We start from the raw sequence: 24,898 nt of genomic DNA on the forward strand, positions 1-24,898 counted from the left end.
CTCTGAAAGTGAGAGGAAACCCTGAAGCCAGGGACACTCCCACCTCGACCCACCAGCATACACCCAGGAAGGTGCGCAGACACACACGCACACGCGCTCGTACCCTCAGATGCAGAAAAGGATGGTGACCCCTGCGTTGAGAATGAATGGAACCTGGACAACATTGGCCCTCGCTCTGGCTCTGCTGGCGCTCCTCTCTCGCAGTGAGTATCACACTCCTTCCTGCACTCCTGCCTCATTTTGCCAGATCCTGGAGCAGGACTGGTGTAGATGCTTCCATGTTCTTCCCGCTCTTTCTTTGGAGCTCTCCTCTTGAGAAAGCTTCACCGAACTCTCAGACTGGATTGGAGCTCAGAGTAAGATGTGTATCTCTGCGTGACTGACAGCTCTCTGTGCCTTTTCACTGTGTTCTGCACTCTGCCGTGGGTACTTGTGGGTAGTACGTGCACGGCATGGGATGTGGAAAGAACGAGTCACTGAGGAGCAAATCCAGACAAAGAGGCGCGCTGAAAGTAGAGCTCGATTACTGCTTGGATGTGGAGGGTGGAATGGGTGGAGCTGAGAAGGGTGTTGGCTGCAGTGTAGAGGAAAGCTCCACCATTCCATATGTGTTCAGAGAATCTGTTTCACTGGGCTGCTGTTCGAGATATATGAAACCCATGGTATATGGATGCCACAGTGAGTTTACATGTTCTCCCCATGTCTCTGTGGGTTTCCTCTGGGTGCTCTGGTTTCCTCCCACAGTCCAAAGACATGCTATTCGGGTTCACCCACAGTGTGTGAGTGACAGAGAGTGACCCAGTGTCTAAGTAGCGTATCTAGCAGTGTAAGTCACCTTGGTGAATAAGGTGTGTGGGTTGATAACACTGCATAGAGTCCATTGGATGTTGCTTTGGAGAAAAGCGTCTGCTAAATAAATGTAAACTCACCGAGCTGTAGCCAGCACCGAAGTGCCAAGGCTTTGAGAACTTTTTACCTGGCCCCAGACATCACAGCAAGAGAAGATTCCACATTCTCTGGGGTTAGCCCCGTGTGTGTGTGTGTGTGTGTGTGTGTGTGTGTGTGTGTGTGTGTGTGAGGAGTTTTGCTGGGTTGCAGCATCTGTGAATGCAAAGTGGGTGGGGTCAAGCTCCTGTGGCAAACAACAGTCTTCCGCTTCCACATCCCAGACACCAGCGGTGCGGGTGCAGGGGTTCGGCTGCAGAACGGTCTGAGGTGCTAGGATCTTGACAAGGGTGCGTGGGACACATGGAGTTGATCAAGCTGCGTAGTGGGTTGTTATGGCACTAGATCTGGAGAGAGAGGAGGGACAGGAGGAGTAGCCACACTCACACGCACACACACACACACACACACACAGACTGCCCAGATGCCCACAGCACTGGCTGTATAATTAGAAGGCTCCAGCAGTTGCTTAGAACAGACTTTTTCTTCTAAACATACCATCTGCAAATGTAGTCCCAGTAATCCAGTTATTACTTTATGGCTATTAATTTGCAAATCAGATAATGAGTTACCTTCCCAGCCACCAGTGAACACTTTCACAACCCAACCTCATTGTCAGAGTCTTCATCAAAAAGCTGACAGCCCAGGTAGACTTCCTAGAGCTGCTGTAGGCCTTCATGCAACTGAAATAGAGAGGGTGGTCCAAACATCGGAGAAACCCCAGCTTGCCCCGTAACCAGGTTCCAACATTCTTGCAACCCTGCCGCAACACAGCCATAACAGTGCAAGCTGTACCGTTGCCATGGCAGCGGCTTTCTTGAGAATGTCTTCGGCTAGAGGAATAAATTATACAACCAGTACGGTCTGTGTGTTCCCAGTGTCTCTCACAATGGAAAACTTTAGCAGTCTGGAAGAAACGGCGACCACAAGAACCCTCCTATTAGTGATCCTGAGCTCTGGGCCGGGCTCTCGGGACGTTCTGGAGCTCAGCAGCTGTGGCGCTGCGCAGGAATCACTTGGGGAGGAGCTGAGGCGACGCAGTGGCAGCGCGGCCTTCCTCCACCATGGACAGAACTGTGCCCCTCATACTGGAACGTGTGTGTGCGTGTATGTGCGTGCTAACCTGCCAAAATATCACTTTCAAAGGGATGCCTCTGTCACCCATAGCAGCAAAGGACAGCCATGGCAGGGTTGTAATAAGAGTCACTGGGTTTAAGCCGACATGATGGATGCTTTTATTTTCAAGGCAGGACTATGCGGGCCGCGCCTAAAATGCCAACGCAACAACACCTTTGAGCTCCGAGGATCAGCTCTTCGTATGTGCAGCAGACAATGAGGCCTGTTGAGGAACACGATGAGGCTCCGCTCCATCTCCCGCGGGTTGTTTTTGGGGTTAATGTTTCATGGCAGATACATGTGTTCTGTTTTTGGAGGCCAGTCCATGTCATGTGCTTGTGAATTCATATTTAGCTCGGAATACAAGCGTTTCTTTTGCTTGGGTAATTTAATTTCCTTTTGACAGGGTCATGGTTTTAATGCTGTGGGTCTCGGCGAGGTGCACGGGGATTTTAGCTCTTTGAAGCTGTGTTGCGGCTCCTACCGAGGAAAAGACGGAATGCTGTAGCCTTCTGCACCTGCCTGTGAGCCTTGGCGTGTCGGGACCCAGATCAAAATCGATCACAGGACTGATTGCATCCATGATGGCCTCTTTTTGGAGAAGTGGGTGCACCTTTAGGAATTGCGAGAGCTAAGACAGGTACTGAGGACTGGTGTTCCCGAGGACTCTGTTTCTTTTGCTCTGTCTTCCACTATTCGAGAAGCACTGAGATAAGTCTCAAAAGGATTCAGGATTATGAGAAGGGAAAATAAAATGTAGGCCCTGCAGAGCTCCTGGTGCGAGCTTCTGCACATTTGGCTGCCTGTGTGTGTAACCTCCTGGTGAGGGTGGGTGTCTTCTCTGGAGATGTGGTTATGTGAGTCAACCCCCGAGACCATATCCCCTGAGCCAAAGTCAGAGATGAGTCACTATTCTAAGTATAAAACAAGTGTGACTGTTCCGGAATGGGCAGGGCTGCGGTCAAAGCATGGATACTCTTGTGGATAAAACAAACAAACAGTAAATAAGCAGTAAGATCACACTTGTCATCTGTGCACCAGTTATATGGAGTTAAAATTCAGGAGTTTTAAGGGTTAGGGTGTGGTTATGGTTGCAGGCAGAAGTGGGAGTACAGTAACTCCGAATGAGAAGCGTGCCAGTGACCACCACGTCCTGTCAAAACACCTTCCCCTCCCATAATTCCCCATCTCAGCACCAGTGCAGGTCTTTCATCCCTGCTTCCTATAGACCAGCTGCCCTTTGTTCGCATTCACACACCCGATTCATTCTTTTGTTTGTTTGTTGTTACATTCGTAATTTCAGTTGTCTCACACACACACACACACACACACACACACACACATTGTCTGAAGCCGCTTGTCCTAAGTGGGGTCGCAGAGAGCAGGAGCCTCACCCAGCAACACAAGGCGCAAGGCTGGAGGGGGAGGGGACACACCCAGGACGGGACACCAGTCCATCACAAGGCATGCCTGAAGTGGGACTCGAACCCCAGACCCACCAGAGAGCAGGCCCCAGCCAAACTCGCTGCACCACCACACCCCCCACATAATTTAAATTCCACAGGAATTCCTTTAAACTATGTTTTCAGTTATATACTTGTGAACAGTGGGAACTCGTGGGAGCAGGAGGCAGGGCCAATAACCTCATGAGCCCACTGTAGCTCCTACCCCCACACCGTAGAGGTGCGCTCCCTTCACACCGGCTGAAGGTTTACACTTTACACACATTGCAGTCTACTGGGATGAAAGCGGACATCAGCTCACTTTCACTAAGAATCAAACGTTATTTGCTGAACGGCCTTAATGAATTGCAGGCAGTTGTTAATGCTTACATGTCCCGTTCATAACTGCTGCGGGTGAACATTTTGTTTCCAGTGCTCTTGGTCTCTGAAGCTGTGGAACATCTGCTAAATCTTTATATTTGAGAGGAAATGGCTGGTTGATGCTGTGGGACTACAGCTACGGTACAGCAGTGTTGGCGAAACCTGAAGTGTGTTATGAGGAGTTAAAGTCTATATATGCAGGAACACAGCAGTGCTCTTATGAAACGAAACGTTAACAATGGCTGGCATTTACACTGAGCACAGTCAGCAGAAACATAATCCAATCAGATCTTCCTATAAATAAGATTTATAGCACTTAACTGAGCGCTAAACATTTACTGCTTGTACGTTCAAAGAATTACATTAGAGAAAGGTCACAGCTCACTGGTGGCAATTAAAGCAGAACTTGACCTTCCGTGTTAAATGTTTCTCCTTACAGAGAAACATGTTTCAAGCACTTTAGCCTTTTCTTCAAAAAATCTATCAATTACACAGCAAGACAAGTAACAACATAGCGAAACAGCGCTTTTTGTACTGATCTAAAAATCTATACATATCAGTAGATTGAGAGGTGACTGTTGAACAGCAGACCAGCGGTGGTGGAAATTCCGCACGTCACGGACTCAACTGGTTTTGGATTGCGGTATCGTCCTGTTACAAGACCTTGGCTCAAATGGTCCTCCTTCCTTCCATATCAGAAGAGCTCTTTTGTGGTTCTTTGCCTCTGGGAGGAAAACAGATGTAACGTGCCCTGGTTGCACCCGCTGTCAAGACGGGCCATTCTAGCCCAAGGATAGTAATTTCTCCCGGTAATTAGGGCTAGCTTGATGTGCGGGACCTTTCAGTACACTTTAATCGAAAACACATGGTTGCATCTTGTCAGCCCCTACAATGTGCCCGTGTGCAGCATTTCTTTCAGGGTCTTTTACGAGACTTTGTTTCCCAGACCGGGTGCAAGTAGCCATGCTGTCAGCACGTGTATGTTACCCAAGTCAAGAAAATCTCACTCCACAATTCTGTTTCATCCTTTACATCATCCCTGCCAGACTGCCACGCCACAGTTAGACAAGAAACCGGCTGCCTAGACATCCGTCTAATTACCTTGCAAACAATTGCAGTGATTTCGGATTATCTGCAGACGTCTGCATGGTTTGCAAAGGTTTAGAAAATAGATAGTTTCAGCACTCTCACAGAAGGCGTGGAAAAGACTTGTCAAAACACGGAATGATTTAGCAGATGTTTGTATGTCTTATTTATAGTAATATCTGAAACTATTGCTAATTTCTTTTTTTAGTATTTTGATTTAAACACATTTTAAGGAATCACTTATTCAAAAGAGCGGAAATAGCTCAGACTTGAACAGATTTTACCTGCAAAATCTGAAAAGGGAATCAAACAGAGTAACTTTCTTTTTCTGCACAAAACCCTATTTTATGTTTGGAATAATAGTCCTTCAGCCAGCCAGAGATTTTTCCAATAATAAAATTTTGCAGGTCTTGGGACTAGCCAGAATTAGAGTACGTACAAAGACCTTAGCTGGATAACATCCCCACCAATAAAGGATGTGTAAAAAATACCCCTTCTGCCAACCAAATTACATTTAGTGCACAAGTGAAGAGTATGATTCAACACTTTGAGAACAACAAGAAGATTGATGAGTGTGTGTGAAGAGGCCCTGTCATGCAGGCAGGCGGATGGGGATGCAGGAGAAAGGCGGATATCTGCAGTGGGATGGGAGTAACACGCAGGATGTCGTGGGGCAGATGTATGGGTTAGGGTGTCAAAGGCTTTCCCATGGCCACTGTTCTCAGAAGGTTAGGCAGGGAAAGACTTCCAGTCAGTTTTCACTCTCATCTATCAGTGGGAGGGCTGGGTACAAGGTAAACCTGAGAGGGGTAAGTGGAGGGCCACATGGAGTAATTTCTCTTAGAGGTGATGGGGATGCTGCACAAGCCACTAAGGTCTGGAGGAGAGTGGAGCTGATGTCCACCTGTTGCTCTGTTTTGCTGGCTGCATAAGCCGCATTAACAAGACAAAGGGAAGGGAGGAACTCTTGGAGCTTTTTTCATGTCTTTTTTTCCATTTCATTGACTATATTGGTTTTTTCCTTCCCTTTGCCTATTTTCATTCTCTGTTCCTCTTTTCTGGGGATTTTTGCTTGTTTCCCTTCCCCAAACCCTCAAACTGGAAGTGTGGAAGAGATGAAAGATGGCCTCCTGGAAAAGAAAATTCAAGCAGCAGAGGCCTGATGGGGAAAGAGGAAATGGAGAGGTTCCCAAAATAATAAGGTTGATCAAGTGTGGCTGAGCATAACTGTGGTATGAAAAAAGTAATAAAATCTATATGTTTTATTATTTATACATCACTATACAGTCTTCTCGCTGAGAGAATAAAAGAGATAAGAATGAGGAGTATTTGACAGAGCGCTGTCTTACAAGTGATCGGATGGATCAATCGTCCCAGCCAAATTCCAAAGATTATAGAACCTAAGGCTATCTGATGGTATGTGCTCTCGAGATTAATCTTCCATTTTTGGCTTAAACTGCTCCACAACCTGTAGTTGGGTGCCAATTCCATGTAGCCACAGCCTCACATCAATATGATAGCTGTAGATGCTGCTTAGGTCTGTTATTCAGAAGATAGTACTCTTGTAGTGTGTTAACTGTTAGAATTACCTTTTAGAAGGTAGTATGTTAACAATCATGTATTAACCATAGACTGACTTCAGTGTTCAGCATTTACATTACATTCATTTAGGTGACACTTTTCTCCAAAGCAACTTGCAATTATTTACCTACTTATATAGCTGGGCAATTTTTACTGGAGCAGTTTAGGGTAAGCACCATGCTCAAGGATACTATAGCAGTATGTGAGACTTGAGCTGGCAACCTTCAGGTCCATAGGGAGCAGCTCTAACCACTACACTATTAGCAGTCACTCTTTTTCCAGATGGAGCACTAAGGAGGGACCCTTAAAAATGTCTTCTCTCTCTGTCTATCCAACCCCAGCTTCCAGGAGACTATACTGACTATACATCTGCTTCATGGCATTGTTCTCCTCTGACTTGGACTTGGTTATGTACCAAAATACAGGTTTCTGTCAAACACAAGAGGCCTAGGGTATCACTAATAATGTATAAGGGATACAGAAAATGCTTCCAGCTATGTCTTTTTTAATAGTATCCTTGCATTCCTCCTGTGTCCATGCCCTTGATATCCATAACTTGTCTTTCCAAACGTTCCACCTGCCTCCTCCGAAGTTTCGGCTCTCCTCCTTTAATCTCCTTCCGTGTCTCAGCGGTTATTCAGAGTTTGTGAGCCTAAGGCAGTGGTGGAGCTCTGGATGTTGTGAAGGCCTGTGTGTCTGTCTTCTCTCTCCATAATAAAGGCTTACGTGCTTCAGCTTGGTTTTTCACTATCTAGCAGACCTCACAGATGCATTTAAAGAATTGTTCATCTGAGAATGTTGCATTGTGGGAATGAATGTCTGTGACAGTTTTTAGCAGGAAGAAACAGACAATGTTACAGGATATACAGTGATTTGGGGGGGCTAATGGAGGAGTATGAGAGAATTATAAATGTTGACAGTTTGACTCTGGGACCGTACTAATAACATGCAAGCAAGTGATAACAGATGAAGCGTATCTCCCCAGATTTCCTGAAGGAGATCCTGTCTCATATTTAGGGGGGAAGGGTACAGAATCTGAAAGAGAAAGATAGACCAAAAGTTTTTCATATGCTGCCACAAATAAATCAACCATAACGGACACCATAATTTCTCCAGCAGGCGTTATTGTTAACGATGTTTGTGGTTCCATAAGTCCTCAATGAAACCTCATTTCGATCCAGGCATGATATCAATCCTGTTTCTGTGCAACATGAGTGGTACAAATAATTCTGAGGGTATAGCTAATTCTTTGATTTGTCTCTTCTCTTTCTTCACTCCTCATGACTTACTTCCTTTTTCATCTTCATTTTTACATCTGTGAATGGGTGTTCAGTCTTTCTGCCTTGTAGTTTCACTGCCTATTCATGAGTCTAAAATACCGCCGATGACAAGGTGTGCTGCAAAGATATCCAGCAATTCATATTTTCCAGCTGACATTTGGAAAAGCTCAAGGGCAAGTCTCCACAACTCAGACCTGCAGATAAATCCTGCATAACATCCGCAGGATCCATCCTTGCCTCACAACTGACTATCCAACTACTTGTCCAAGCCATGGCGATACCCCGTCTGAACTACTGCAACTCTCTCATGTGGCCTTCCTGTTATTGCCATCAAACCTCTACAGCTCATACAGAATGCAGCTGCACGAGTTGTGTTTGACTTGCCGAAGCGTTCCCATGCATCTCCTCTACTTGTTTCTCTGCACTGGCTTCCTATAGCTGCTCGGGTCAAATTTAAGACCCTGGTTATGGCCTACAAATGCATCAGTCTAGAACTGCTCCCAGATATCTACAGGACTTGATCATCCACTACATCCCAACCAGACTGCTGTGCTCCTCCACCTCTGCTTGCTTGGTGGTCCCACGCCCGAAAGGTAAAGCACAGAGGTTCTCGGTTCTGGCTCCGTTGCGGTGAAACAACCTCCCAACCTTATCAATTAGGGATGTGATGAGGAATCGTCGATATTCTGATAAAGTTTTATGCAGCTACTTGTGTGATGAACATTGGTTCATATGGTGGAAAGAAACAAACTAACTGTACTTAAGAATCACACGTCTGCATCTAAGTGTCTTTTCCAGCTAATATAATGTACACATTGTATTTTTTAAGATGTACGTCGCTTTGGAGAAAAGCATCTGCTAAATGAATACATGTAAATGTCTTTGAAGAACTTAAAAACTTTTTAATATTTTTTTCTTATAATCATTCACCCAGCTGTCCAATAAACCGTAGACCCTGGAGAAATCATGCTAAGTACAACTTAAGCAACACACTAAGTCTTCTTGTCACCTTTGCCCTTTTCTTTTTCTTCATTCTCATTTTTTATTCTCTTCTTCTGTCATGATCTATTATTTTTGTCCATGATCTCAAACAGTGGAAACACAAAAACTAGCATAAATGTTGTGAAAATGATCCAAATAGTGGACACCTGTTTTCTGAGACAGTGGCACAGTGATGTATGAGTCATTATACGGGACAGTATTAAACTGTCTTTAACTCTTGTAGAGACAAAATACCATGTACTTTACTGTGCACATGGGAATAGAAGATAAAATTGGTTAAATTTTGGTAAAATTTTTAAAACTGGATTTGTGAAAATAGCCTAAGGATGCAGTTCTCATTTAACAACATGGTAATAGGCCTCATAAGGTAAATTCTCAGTGTTGGCTGCAATGAAGTTAAATGAACTTCCTCTCTCTTTCTGAGCTGCTGGATTCTGTTTTGCATTCAAAACCTGTCTCGAAATACATCCCTTTTGGAATCACTCCTCTCCTTCCAACCAAACAGTTCCATAAATTTGCATCATTCTATTTGTCACAGTCATATTAGTATGGCCAGTCAGACTCAATTGTACTGGGAGCTACTCTTGCAATGTGCACAAGGGAAAAGGTGGTATCAGAGAAAATAACTCTGTTTCAACACTTGAGTGTAGATTTCTCAAGCTCCTTACCTTTTGAAACATACTTTCTCTACTTTGAGCTGTAGACCTCTACAGAGAAAAGCATCTCCTAAATGAACAAATATGAATTTAAAGGCAAAGTTACATTCACTTTGAAAACTGAAGCAGCTTGAAACTTCTCCAGCACAGATAACTGATCGTGAAATATTGAGGAATTAACGCAGAATTGGGCTTTCAGAACAGACATGTCGGAATTGGGTTTTTGTGCAATGTTCTGGATTCTACAATGTTCCTCAAGCTGTTCATAAAAGAAAAAAAAAAATTTCTCCATCCTTCCTCTAAGATGTGCAGGTCAGGAAACAGGAGACCACTCAGCAGCACATGGGGCTGCAGCTGGCGACTGCCCACGTACACACATGCACTGCAATCCCTGGCTTTCCACCTTGTGACTCCACAGTCCCACAGCAAACCCTTTGTTGGAAAGCAGATGGGAACTAGTGTGGGTGTCGTACCGAAGGAGGGTAGGGTTTCACAGTTGGAGGTCGGGTGGGCTAAGTGAAAAGCCATAAAGGGCAGAGAGAGAGAAAAAGCTAGGAAGTTCTCTGCGGTATCCTTAGCAAAGTACTAACCCTGAAGTGAGACAGTAAAAATTACAATGAATTCAGCAGCTCAGAAGAAGAGAAGAAGCTCATTTAACCTCATTGAGAACCTTTGGACTTTCAGCTTGGCATTATTTTTGTGGAATAAACCAAGTGGCTAGAGGTGGAGGAGTGTAGAGTTTTTGCAAGGGTGTCTGGATTGACTAAGTCTTGTCGATGTCAGTGCAAAACCTTTTAGCATCTTGATTGCCAAAATAAGAGTGATACAGTAGAAATTACAATGCCGTATAAATGGGTTTATCACAACAATGGCATGTTCAAAGTGACAAGTGCAAGGGCGATCAGACTCATCGAAGGCTTGCAGTTCTTGTAGGACATCAACAAAGTCCAAAGCTCCCAACATGTACTTCCAGTTTTACAGGAGACCAGTCTTGTACTGTAAATCTAGCCCTTAGAAGAAAATCAAAAATATCTAATGGCTTTCACATTATTTAGTGACGAGGTAATAAACATGAACATGTGCTGATATGTGCACATCTCCTGTGTGTGTGAACTTTTGTTTTAAAGTTAAAAAGGAACAGAAAGGTGTTCAGCTGACTCTTGTGCATTTCAAGAATTTAGTAAACTTGCAAAGAATTTACCTTATGAGGTCTATTACCATGTTCCACCGTGCAGCAGAGTTGATGACACTTATTGAGCATTGATATATTAACAGTCCTAATATGCCAAGCTTAATTTAGAAGCAAAGTTAGAGCTACAGTTGAGAACAAAAAGAGAGCTCATTCTATTAAGTGCTTTAATGGGAATTTAGACGCGTGGCGTCGTAGGGTAAGAATGGAATTACCTTTATCTCAGCACACCGCAAAAACTGTGAAATTATTGAAATAAGTGGATGCGCACAGAGAGAGAATACTTGGTGCACCTGGGATAGGCTTTTTTTTTCTTTACAAGGCCTGGACAGGACAGGAATATCATTCAGCATATTGGCCATTATCTGTTATAAGTTATGTATCGATGCCAGAACTTGTTGTCCTAAGCAGCTTCAGGTCAGCCCCAACACAGCCCAAGTGCCAAACCACCATTCTGAAGCAAAAGTTGTCAGGCAAGTTACACCTTGCCAGCTGATGTCTCTAAGCAGAGGTGTGAATTAAAAAATAATCAGTTTATCCTAGTAGTATCCTAGCAACTGCTCTGAGAGATATTCCTGGTAGGGTGACCTATATCATACTGTAATCACACGCAAGTTAGCAATGGACAGGTGTGGACTGTGCTGAGCTGAGCAATGCTCACACCGGAAAGATGGACACAGATACAGATCCCTGTACTTACACTGTACATGTTGTCCACATGGCAAAGGGGAAAAGCAATAGTGCCATTTCCTAGCTTTCTGTACTTTCTGGGTGAACGTACAGGGGTAGGGAGGGGGTGTGTGCCATCGACCCGCCATTCAGTGCCGATTAGGCCCATAAACCACCTCTCCATGAGCCTACCTCTCTACCATTGCTATGAACCTATATTAAACATTATGACCATTTAACTCTATGTGCCAAAACCACACTGTATGTACAATTTGTTCAATTCAATACTTTTTGGATTTAAAGCTTATGGTTACATTTGATCTTAGGGAACTAAGCGCTATCAAGTGAGATTAGACTTACAGTGACCACTCGAGTGGTTTTCATGGTCAAAGATGGTACCAAAGCTGTTAATTTTTCCTCTCTTTTTTACATCTTTGGCCATGAACATTTAGAGAACATGTGAGCTTCACACACCCTGAGCCAGAATCAAACCTACACCTAAAAGCACCTCTCCGGTTCTGCGTGGTATCAGCTTAACAAACATAGAGTAGCGAAAAAAATCATCTTAAACCTAAACAGAATAAAAATGTTGTTGTACAGTTTTGGCTTGCTCTGTATCTATAGTGTTTTACTCCACACTTTACACCTTCGTAACTTTAAACAACAAATGGTAGAAAAACTTTTACTACAGTTAACAGAAATGCAAAGGGAACAGAATGCTAAGTAAAATTTTTAGTTAATCAATATAAAGTACAAATATATGGTTCAACTATTGCTAACCATATTCTAAATTTGTTTACCAACAAACGAAGCAGTTTTTTCACTTTTTGATTTTGTTTTTCTCTTTTTGCGCTGCATGTTAGTCACAGGTGGTCTAAAAGTGCTGAATTCTTTCATATGTCATGAATCGCATGGTATTGTTCATAATTTCACACTGTGTACTCTTGTAATTTATTTCAGATGCTGTGGTCTGTGAAGATTTCCTAACGTTCGAAGACAAAGAAGAAATTGACAAGTTGTTTAGTATAACTTTCAAGCCAAAGATATTTCGAGGAGACGGAGAAGGTTCATTCACTCGTATAATATCCTCAGGTAAGATCCAGCTCAAGTGTTATTCTTGTCAGAAATCACGTGTAATAGCACAGCTGGCCTTCCTCACTGTTACAGGATGCCTTTCAGCTGGGCAGTCAATAATAGTGTAGAGGATGACCTTTGTGTAGTGTAGAGGATGACCTTTCCAAATTCCAAAAGGACATCTCACATTTACTTACATTTACTCATTCAGTTGGCAGTTTTCCAATGCAGCTTATGTTGTTGAGCTATTTACTCATTTATACAGTTGGGTATTTTACTGGAGCAATTTAGACTAAGTATCTCACTCAAGAATACTATAGCTGGAAGTGGGATCTAAATCTACAATCTCTGGGTCTAGAGGCAGCAGCTCTAACCACTGCACTACCAGCTGTCTAAAGAGCATTTTTACTGTATAGTGAAAATTAGCACATAACACAAAGTTTGTTTGGAAATATCGTCCATATCAAATATGAACTGCATCCTTTTCAAGCTCTTATAAAGCAGTATGTGACAGTTCAGTGCTCTGTGACGAAAAACACTGATTTGATTCTTTTTTGTTACAGGAAAAGTGAACTTATTTGATCCCAGTGATGTAGCTACTGAAGTGTACACTTTTATGAATATGATTACTACTTTCTGGGATGTCACACCACCCCCTGGAGGTGAGGATACCTGGAGGCAGTCTGAGGGTCCAGAGACCACTATCCAAAAGCATGGTAGCCGAGTATTTACTGGAACAGTGAAGCCCTTTAGAGAAGACAGGCGGACAATCCCAGGTGATCTTGATAAAATCCATATAACCAATTCAAAGGTGAGCTGTTCTCAATTCGCTACTAAAAATGTACATTGTTATTTATACCTTTCTTTTATTAGATGCTCTATTAGCTATTGGCTGTTCATTATATATTCTTACAGGTGCTATACTAATTTTTGATTTTGAACTATATTGACTTTTTAATGCTACCTGCTTTAAGATTGTTTTTTTTTCTGTGACGTGTGTATATATATGTAATTAATTCATTTAAAGTACAAGTAGATTGAAAGCATACCACTTACACTAAAAATCGTGTTCTGTCATCAGTTGTATTTGAGGGTTGAACTGATTTACTGGCTGAAAATTAATCATTTGCAGGTTGAATACATTTTTAGTCTCTGGTCACAACCTGTTGTCTGGTTAACTGGTAATGTCAATAACCATGAATCATTTAGCTTCAGGCTGAACTTTTTTGTTTGTAGGCTGAAATTGTATGTGTGGACAAGGAGAAGATCAGCAACAGAGATGCTGTGAAGCTGAACCTAAAATTCAAATCCAGTTGTGTACGTGTTGAAGGGTCTGTCAAACTTCCAGCATGCACATTATACTCATCTATCTGTCTGATGGTGCATTTCATCAATGTGTCTGCCACCTGCTTTGCTGTCTTATCTCCTATACTGAATATCTAACAAAAATAGAATGACTACGATATGTAAAAGTCAGCCAGGTAAAGCATGGTAGATACTCTCCTAGAAAATGAGGAGTACATTGTAGTTCTTTCTGGAAAAGAAGGTTTTCATCCATCACCAAAGATTTAATAAAGAACTAAAATGTATTTTGATCAAATCCTCTGGCAATAGAAAAAGGTCAGTGGGTATGTGTGTGTGGTGTGTGTGTGTGTGTGTGTGTGTGTGTGTGTGTGTGTGTGTGTGTGTGTGTTTAGGAGGAAGAATTTGCAAGTATTAAAAAGAGACAGTAACCTGCTTTGTGCTATCTCAACATAGTGTTCAGTTTTTGTGGGATTGGAGGTAAATCATTTTTTCATAACCAGCCTAATAAAATTAGTTTTAAGGGAAAATGACTGATACAAGTTATAAATGAAATAAATGAAAATTGTGTATGCTTTGTAGATTTCTGTCTGGAGAACAACTGCGTAAATACTGGTACCATCTTTCCACACAAAGACATCCACAAGCTCATTTGGTTTTTACCTGATTGCTGCACAACCAATCAGATTGACCACATAGTGATCAATGGTAAATGGCACAGATCATTAGGAAATGTTACAATATTTCGTGGGCAGATGTTTACAGCGACCACCATCTAGTGAAAGCAACTATCGAGCTGAAGCTATGCAAAGCTAAATGGGAAAGTCGGCACAGGAAACATCTTGACATTGCCAAGCTGAAATGTCCAAAGACCAACAAAGAGTTTACAGTAGAACTGAAAAACTGCTTTGAGCTCCTAGCATTGACAACATTTATGCAGAGACGCTAAAGGCCAACCTAAATACGTCAATAAATGTACTCACAGACCTCTTCTCAAATACATGAGAAAAAGATGCATTCCCTATTAACTTGTCTAAAGGACTTATTGCCAAACTTCCAAAGAAAGGAAACCTCCAAGTTTGTGTTAACTGGCGACTGGCATCACACTGCCTTCAATCCCATCAAAAGTTTTATGCAGAATTCTTCTGGGTGGAATTGATTCAGCTATTGATGGCAAGCCAAGATAAGAAAAAGCGGGGTTTAGGAAATGCAGAAGCTGCATAGAGCAAATATTCTCCCTGAGAAACATCATACAGCAATGCATAGAGTGGAATAGCCCATTGTACATTCATTTCATTGACTTCCAAAAAGCTTTCAACAGCCTATACTGGGATACTCAATCGAAGATTCTAAGGTCCTATGGAGTTCCCCCAAAGAATATAATCTCGATAAAGTTATTCCACAAAGACTTTGAATGCAGTGTTATCCTTGAGCGACAATTAACAGAGTGGTTCCCTGTAAAATCAGGTATATACTAAGGCTACATCATTTCTCCAATTCTATTCCTAGTTGCTATGGACTGGATCATGTGGATGACAACAGCTGACAGTCCAAGACCTTTCCAGTGGACTCCATTCTCTCAATTAGAAGACCTAGATTTTTGTAGATGATCTAGTTGTACTCACCTACAAGCATGTACACCTGCAAGAATAGACTGAACAGATATGCCAAACAAATTGGTCTAAATACCAATACCTCCAAGACTAAAGTCATGTCCATCAACCCTATTAGAAATACACCAGTGACGATAAATGGTGCCCCACTTGAAAAGGAGGAGGAATTTACTTATATGGGAAGTTTTGTCAGTTCTGATAATGCTGTCAGGGGTTAGAATTTATTAATAGCAAAGTAAAGTCTGTCTTGTTATTTGGCTCTGAATTTTTCAGTGGTCCAAAGTGACATGAAGAAACTAGAAGCATTCCAAAATAACTGTCTCAGAAGAATTTGTGGTGTATTCTAGCCAGTAAAGATATTTAATAAAGAACTGCATGAGGAGAACAAATGGTATAGTGTGGTTCAAGACATCAAGTACCGGTGGATGAGATGCCTTGAGCAAGTACTAAGAATGGACCGGCAACGTATCCCAAAGGTTGTACTCGGATGGACTCCAACCAGAAAGACAAAACGGGGAAGGCCAAGAACTACTTGGAGAAAGACTCTCATATGTGAGCTAAAGGAGTTGAATCTTACATGGGAAGAATCACAACATGTTGTAAAAGACAGGGAGAGGTGCCAAACCAGGAATGAAATGAGAGAGAGAGAGAGAGAGAGAGAGAGAAAGAGAGAGAGAGAGAGAGAGACAGAGACATGTCAAAAGACGTTCTTTGGCTGCAGGCAGTGTATGATTTGGGTTAAGTTTAGGGTTAGGGTTAGACGTTAAGGTTAGGGTGAAAGTTACGGTTAGGGCTAGGTAGCTGTTGGCAATCACCTTGCAAACCAGTTCCCTCCTGTCCCCTCTTCCTTTTCCCTTCCTGTTTGCAGCAAAAGCATTCCAACATGTCCTCTGAGACACAAATAGGAATTTTGCCCTCAAGTCATAAGCTGCCAGTGCGAACCCCTCCTCTGTAGACTGTAGGGTTGATAAGACATGAGTGTGAATGCTTCTCCTAACATGGACAAATTCAGAGAAGCAGTCCGACTTCGGGGTGTCAAAATCAGACCAGCAAAAGATTGCTTTTAATTTAGATTGATTTATGCCTTTTAATTTACCCCCGAGGATTACTGTTCCCTAGAATGTGAAGGCTGCTGAGATCTGCTCCCATGTTGTTCTTGGCCCAAAATGTGCTTGGTTGATAGGACTTCACCATTGGGACTGAGGAACTGTCAGTTGCCAGAGGAACTCCAGTTGTTTGTTTCCACACTGTAGCCTGAGCACTTTCAGTGGGACGCCCAAGAATATGAGCGTCAGGCCTTGGGAAAGACTGGAGCTGTAGTGTCTGCGGTCACTAGTGCTTTGGCCTGGACAGGTTTCCCAACAAAAAATAAATCTTGTGTTTAGAGCTGCTCTAATACTTAACATAGGATTTCGAGTATGCAGACTCTGTGGTTTTCTCCCATAGTTGAACTTGGGAATCTAAATTGTGTCTGTGTGTGTGTGTGTGTGCTTGTGTCTTTGTGGTTGTATGTGTGTGACAGAGAGAGATAGTAATAGAGTGACCTGAACCAAAACCTACCTGAGTCACTTGGCTCTCCAAATGGATAAGTGTACTGTATAACTGGGTATATAGGAAATGGGTGGATATTTTTTTAATTTTCACATTTGGGAATAGGAGATTTACAGTGCTGTGACTTGGCTGGAAAAAGGCAATCCAGTGGGAATGGGATACGTTTTCACTGCACTGCACCATTGACATTGACTTGAAACTGATTTTTATGGGAATAAACTATGACAAGGAAAATGCTATGGGAAAATATTGTCTATGATACATAGACATGTAACCTCTAAGACAAGCCTCTTTCTTTCTGATTTTCAAAATTAGGATTGTCCTTGAGAATAACATCGTTTTTTAAAATAACATACACTTTGTTTCGCAAATGTCCCAAATGGAGGGTGGAGGGCTCTATTCATCCAGTTATCGTACCAACAAAATATATAGGAAGAAATCATAGGTCACCTACAATAACAATAGGACTGGCTACAGAGGGTAGTTTGTTTAAGAAAGTTTCAAATTTTTACTCTCTTGGTCTTTCCTGGCTTTCTTTTCTTCTATCTTTTTATCTTTCTATTTTTTACACTCACCAGTGTCATCAGTTTTATACAAAAATTGAACCATGTCTCCTACCTGCAACCTGCAAAATAATACATAGCTTTCACACTTTGTAATAACATCATAAATCACTTTTATGTTTTAAATCAAATACAATATAAAGAGTACTGGTGTCTGAACGATAGTTTCTGTCCTTTTAGGAGGATACAATAAACAGGATGGCTGGCATTATCAGGCATTTATGCAGAGAAGACTGCAAGCTGGAAATCTTCCAGGAAGAAGATTCAGATCAAGTTCTCGTTTCCGGCAAAACCGTTGAAGGTTTGTTTTAATCCCACTTTCATGTTGCTGTGAAGAGACAACACATCAGATTTTTTCAGGAACTTCTCATAAGATTCTGCTTTGTCTTTGCTTGCAGCTAATGCAAAATCCATGGCAACCAAGTTTGAGAAAGAAGATGTTAAAAACAAGGTATGTCCTCATGGCAAAGGCTCAATGTTGAGAATTCATACACATAGCCTGAAAAAAGTGAGGCCTACATATTTTGATTGGCAGAATAGTTATGGACTGGTTATCAAGCAAATGTTATGAATATTCATGCACTGAGCATAAGACGCCATATTGTGTCAAGTGATCCTCTATCCACAGCATTTTTTTTTTTTATTTGTGGAGGAACATGGAAGAGTTCTAGTTATGGAACCTCTCATGATTCCAAGAAACCTGCTGCTACTGTCTACACCACATGACTCCAGAGCATCAACAAACTCTGGTGCAAAGGACATTATTTTGCTATACAGGCAGTCCCCGGGTTATGAACATCCGACTTACGTACAACCCGTAGTTACAAACCACCCCCTTACTGACCGGAAGTTAATTTTTTTGTCACCCATCAGTAACAATCAAATGAAAACTTCATAATTAAGCCTATCATATAAAAAATTCAAGCATCAAAAAATTGCACATCTTCAGCAGTTCATGGGCTTGTGAGCCCCAAGGTACGACAAAGACTTCCTTCTTTTCAGTCGGAACAAGTTGCTGTTAACAGTGACTTGTGTGTTACTGTATTTGGATTGAATTTTTTTTTTTGTTTTTACCCTCCTAACCATGGCACCAAAGAGTAAATATGATGCAAGTGATGGTGCTGCATCCAAGAAAAGGAAAACGATCATGACTGAAACTAAAGTGGAAATTATAAAGCGATCGGAAAAATGTGAAATGCCAACGAACATCGGAAAAACAAACATTAAAGTTTCTTTAATGTTTTTCACATATGCACACACACACTCTCGCTCATTCTCTCTCTCTGTTACAAATCCTGTAGTTGTTACACCTACGCCCCACACCTCAACCAGCAGCTTCAATTGCAGCACTCGCCTATAAAAGGCACTTCTCAACCCCTTCCCAGTTGCAGAATCTCACTCAACACAAACCGCCCTCTGCGTTCTCAAACCTACCTCACTTTGCTTTTCCAAGTCCTGTCCCTCATCGTTCCCCAGTCCCCTTCCACATCTCTTTGATAACGACCACAATTTCGGATTCTCACCTCTGTTCGGTTCACCGATTGACCGACCGAGCATTCACCCATCCCTGACCATGAGAACACATCTAGACCTTTGATTCTGAATAACCGATCCTGCACTTGGGTCCAGCCTCCTTCATGTCCTCTGTTCTTCATGACAGTAGTAAAATTTATTATTTCATTCTATGTCTCTCTCTATTACAAATACTGTAGTTACATTTATTATTATTATTATTATTATTATTATTATTAAAGATGTTTAGTGTATCCGGAAGTGTTTCTTTATTGTCTTTTATGCATAGAAATGTGCACAATATACTACGTATAGCTCCAAATAATCCCAAAACAAACATTGGACTAACTGACGTTAGATACCCACCATACCTAACTCTTCCGATTTACGTCAAAATCCAACTTAAAAACAAACTGAGGACACGGAACTCGTTTGTAATCCAGGGACTGCCTGTATTGTGTGGAAGGACTTGGATCAAGCAGTCCTCAGCACAGTTATCCGGTTTTAATGTAGACACAAACGCAAATTAGCGGGACACACTTTAGAGTGCGCAGTTGGAACAGCAATATGTTTGTACACAGATGCTGTGGGAAAATAAAAACATTTTGGGAAGCTGCTCTCTAAACAATAACATCATGGTCGAAACCTAGAAGGGTGTTTGTCTGATTTAGGGTGTGTTAGCTGAGTTTACCAGGCTTTGTTAGGCCCTAAAAATAAAATTCTGAGCACAATCGTAGCTTACAAGATTATTAACATGCACACTGAATGTCAGTGCATTCTGGAGCACAGCCAGATCCCAAAATACAGAATGTTCTAACTCAGCTCCATCTGGGAATACGGTTCTGTAAGGCAAAGAAGCGCTATGGTTCTCTCTGGGAAGCAATAAAAATTAGACTTCTGCTGTAGTTCAGTAGAGAGAGATGAAAAAGGGTTCGCTAAACACAAACAAAGCTAAGCAGCAAGCTGTGAAGTACTGAGGTCTACGAGGAGCGAACTGAATATAAATATGTTGTTGGTACAGAAATAAGAGGGAAAGAACTGCCAGATACAGCCCAATGTGCATTACAAAGACAGAGAAAAGGGTGAAAAGTTAAATGGAGACTTTTTGCTTGTTTTCAGATGTTATTTGTCATGGTCTTAATCACGCTGTTTTACCCGACTCATCTCTCATTGCTGTTTCCTGTTCAGCTGAGGGTGAAGGAGGCGGCTCCTTACTGGGGTAAACATAACCCCGCCGTGCTGGTCTCCCTGCTGGTGGCTGGTTTGCTGCTGGCTGCTTTGCTCATTGGTGGGTACGTGCTGAAGAATCACCATGGACGCAACGCCAAGGCCATGAAGCTGGTGAGTGCCATTGCATTGTAGATGGTGATCACCTCCTCTCCCAAGATTACATCAAACACACCTTACAGAAGGGCCTGGGTCATTAACTGTCTCACTGTAAAGGTTGTGTGGGGTAGTAACACTACATAGTATCCATTGTAAGCCGCTTTGGAGAAAAGCATCTGCAAAGTAAATAAATGTAAATGTAAAAGGCTGTGGGGGTGTGGTGGTGCAGTGGATTGGACCAGGTCCTGCTCCCCAGTGGGTCTGGGGTTCAAGTCCTCCTTGGGGTGCCTTGTGACAGACTGGCATCCTGTCCTGGGTGTGTCCCCTCCCCCTCCAGCCTTATGCCCTGTGTTGCTGGGTTAGGCTCTGTGACCCTGTATGGGACAAGTGGTTCACACAGTGTGTGTAAATGGCTGTTGGTTATGAGTATTCTCAGATATCTTCATCCCAATGGTTTAAGAACTGGATTTAGATTTGGGGCTATGAGTAGTGAACGGGTAGTGTGGTGCCTGGAACTGTTACCTTGCAATCAAAAGGACCTGGATTGAATTCCTCACTACTGCTGTAATACCATGGGGCAAAGTACTTACTTCTAATTGTTACAGTTACCTGGCTGTACAAAATTGCTGAGCATATGACTCTTTTAAGTCACCTTGATAAAAGGTATAAACTAAATGTACGTGTACAAAACAATACACATTCTTCAAGTAGAATAGCTTTTTGAATATGGTGTTATAACGTGAGGGTTTCCCATCAAATTCTTTAACATGCAGGAAATTCACAGCACGGTTTCATGAGGTGTAGAAAATGTGTCCATACAGAATTTTCACACCTGATTGTGATTTAATTCAAAAACCATTTGCCAAACTGACCATCTGTGAAATGGAAGCACATACAAACGGCACACAGTCTCATGTTTCCATCTGATACGCCTTAGACACATTTGTCTCAAAAAAGGTCACGTAGGCATGATGGGTCTCATGGGAGTTTAAAGTTACTCTTCGTTTCATTTCTATTCTTTGAACCCGTAATTAAAAGGAAAAGTGAGGGAAAAATCGCAGAGGAGGAGACACGTCGTTCTCAAGCGCACGCCCAGTGAGAGAATCGTAAACTGGCCGCATGAGTGTGGGTTATTTCTCCCTCCGGCAGAACACAGCTTGCTGTTTCTCTGAGCCTCTGAGCGAAGGTTTTCATGGCGGTTCTCACTGTGGTGGAATGACCTCCTTCTCTCACGCAGAACTGCTGAATCTTGCTCTACATTTAAGAATTCACCTCTTTTTTCCTCACTTCTCTCCTGACCTTATCAATAAACATGTACTATGTTCTGTTTAGTAATGATTTAAAAAAATAAAAACTCAATATGCAGCTGCTCACCTAATGTATCCAAACTAGCACAATGCCGATTTCTTTTTAGATCTTTAATCGATCAAGGCACCATGACTCGAACCCGAGTCGATGGCACTTAACTAAGATGTAATGTATACTGGTTTGTATGGAGCCATGTAACAAGCTGTACTCAAGAATGATGTGTCTGTATCCAGATCCCCAGTGCTGTTGACGTGATGCACTTTTGCGTTGTTTCAAAAGCTGAATGTTGCTTTGGAGAAAAGCGTCTGCTACATGAATATATGTAGAAGTAAAACATGGAACCAGTAAAGTACAAAGCAGGTCACACCCGGTCTGGAGGCACCACAGCCTGGAGAATTCATCAGCTCAAGTTGTTCTGATTCAGCAAAAGTTCAGGCTTTCCTGTCTTCTCTAAAATATCCTCCTTGTAAGTAATATCTAACTGCTTATGTGTCTGACCTATGGCAAGAAAAGGTCATTTTTTAGGGCACTTCTGGATGAAATGATATCCTGAAAGCTGATAGTGACCGAGGTCAAGTTATGAAAAATAAAAAGACTTAAGGCTTTTGTTTCCATTTACATTTATTCATTTCACAGACATTTTCCTCCAGTGTTGTGACCATGTGTCGAGTACTTTAACATTTCTTTACCTGAACTAACTGTTGTGTGAATAGGCTCAGCTGGAGTCTTTCAACTGAACCGTCTGCTGCTGAATACCATGTACACCATGTGATGCCTGTGCCACTGCTTTGCTTGGGTCTCCAGGCTGATGAGTCCTTCCAGGTGGATGTGGAGAGCCAGGGGAACACGTTAGTGTCTGTGGCCCCTCTCCCTCAGGAACCCCAGCCTCCAGAGAAGCCCAGCATCAACGGGGAGTCTCCAGATGGTGGGAAGAGTCAGCCACCCCCCACCAACGGCCACCAGGGTCCCAAGACCCCTGTGGCAGACACAGAGCTGTGAAGTGCCGCTCTGAACCATCCTGTACTCCCAAGAATCCCCTTCCCTTAGATAGATCCAGCCTCCACGAGACATAAGAGACTCATTCAAATGTCCATCCCAACACACACACACACACACACACACACTCACACACACACGTGCTCTGTCTCTCTGAAGGCATCGTACATATGCATAGCTACATTTTCTCACGATGCCTGATGAACAAAATATAGTTTAAACTAAATGTAGTCTCGATGAAGAAAAAAGTGACAAAGAAGGTAACATGTATTTTGATGACCGATATATAAAGATAAAAAGTGGAGAGCTATGAGAGGGTGGGAGGCAGCCCTCAGTGAGCAGAGGCGTTGGGCTTGCACCATGTTTTGGACATTGCTTCCCTTGCTTACAACTGACCTCAGTGACTCCACTACAACTCATCCACTCCTGTTGGTACCACACATGCCACTGCACTGTAAATACATACACTAAAATATGGAAAAATGTTATAAACATAAGATTTTGCCTTTTAATTGTGTATTTCAGTCTGAAGTCTGAACATTGTATGTTTCTTAACCTTCTATAATCATCAGACATGCTGACTTGATTTCTTGCTGTTAATAAGTAGGCTGTTTACAAAATTCAGTTAGAGAGGTATATATGTAAAGCTATCAGTTACTTTTGTCTTATTCACTTTAGTTTTGTTGTTAGGCCTAAAGTGCCTAAACAATATCAGCGCTATTTAACAGTGCTTTGTCTCACACACCTGACATTAACAGGTTCAGGATGTGAGAGGTGAAGGAAGAAAAATAAACTCTCGGTGTCATTGAAAGGGTTGCCAAAACCACCCAAATAATAATAATATACAAATAATTTAAGAAAAAATACAAAGCAAACGAGTATCAGGCAGATCATATGACAACTGCCGTGGGATGCTGCCTGCATATGGATGTCACACAGCATCCTCATGGCACCTGTGGGTTAAGTGCTGAGAATTGTGACACAGACTAAATAATTTTATCCAAAGATTTGGGCTCTTGCTGTGCTGCACCAAAGAGATCTGCCAGAACTGATATTTAGGAAGTGTGCAGAGGGACACCTGAAACACTCTGGATGCAGCCCTAATGTTTATGTACCCTGAGAGATGTGGATGACCAATGGACTAGCAGGTACCCAAAAAGAAAGTTCTGGACTTCCACTCCATTCCAATGGTTACCACTAGTGCTGATCTCTCTAACTCACATGGACCAGTTTGTTATTAAATGACATTGACCTGAGAGATCAGTGCTGTTGGGTGTGAGATCATCTGAGGTCATCATCACCTCATGATAAAATGACAAATTTTTTGTCATCTGTTGCAGTTACTTCTGTTTACCTGCACCATGTTGAGCAATCACAGGAGCCAACAAGGCCCTGACCATTTGCAGATCATTGTTGCAATGCAATATAATAAATATTTTATTCTCATATAGTGCTCTATCCTGAAGGCAAACTCAGAATGCTACTTTCTCCCCAATAACCACTTTTTATTGGCTCACGCCTTCTATCCATAGTCATAAAGTACTAACCATTATAAATATCCATGCCTGCATTTATATACAACATTGGAAATAGTTTACATTTTGCTGCACAGTAAGCAGCAAATAGTTCAGGTTTCCTAGTGAGATCAACGTAGCCAAACGTCTAAAACAAGCGATTTCACAGAACCGCATTCCTCCCACAAAGGAGGAGGCAGTGTGAGAACAGTTCTGCTCCAAGTGCCCCGGCTAACGTTTTATACACACCTCCTAAACATTTCAGTGGGGAATTTTTCTGATGACAGTTTTAAATTGAGCAGTAAAATTTCACAATTTACCCATGTCGGTAAAGAATACCATAAAGCAGTTAGTTAACGCTGCCATTTCCTTGTCTGTAGGAGCTCAGTCAGTGTCTTTATGCATATCAGAACTCATCGATCCAGCTGTTTCAGTTTTATCTTGTTTAGTTTGCTTTGTGATTAATGAATAAAATACAGAGGAAGATTGTGGAGGGGAACACCATAGGCATAATTCTAAGTCATTGCTAATATCAGGATGGTTTTGTTTTTTACTAGTATTCAAAGACTGGTGTTGAGAAACAAATGTTCTGTTTGAATGTTAGTATTTTTATTAAAAAATGCATTGCATTAATCTACTTTTCACCTGTAAAGCTACATGCCTTTGTGTTTTATAAACCGAGTCTGTGTCGATAACGTTCATTCATCGAAATGCAAAGCATGGACAGAGTGAAGAGTTACCCCACTATTACCCCACTGTTACCCCACTGTCCCACAAAGCCACCATAGCTGT

The 24,898-nt window shown here is 42.2% G+C and overlaps 1 protein-coding gene across 1 annotated transcript; it reads left to right on the forward strand.

Moving 5' to 3' along the window:
• On the forward strand, positions 1 to 23,424 carry LOC108918198 (uncharacterized). The gene is made up of 8 exons (XM_018725279.2): positions 1 to 203; positions 12,308 to 12,439; positions 12,985 to 13,232; positions 13,658 to 13,738; positions 17,631 to 17,751; positions 17,849 to 17,901; positions 20,151 to 20,303; positions 22,401 to 23,424. The coding sequence occupies exons 1-8, from the start codon at positions 110 to 112 to the stop codon at positions 22,593 to 22,595; spliced, it is 1,077 nt and encodes a 358-aa protein (XP_018580795.1). The 5' UTR covers positions 1 to 109; the 3' UTR covers positions 22,596 to 23,424.
• The last annotated feature ends 1,474 nt before the right edge of the window (positions 23,425 to 24,898 follow it).

Source organism: Scleropages formosus, chromosome 22, assembly GCF_900964775.1.
Source record: "Scleropages formosus chromosome 22, fSclFor1.1, whole genome shotgun sequence".
Classification (NCBI taxonomy): Eukaryota; Metazoa; Chordata; class Actinopteri; order Osteoglossiformes; family Osteoglossidae; genus Scleropages; species Scleropages formosus.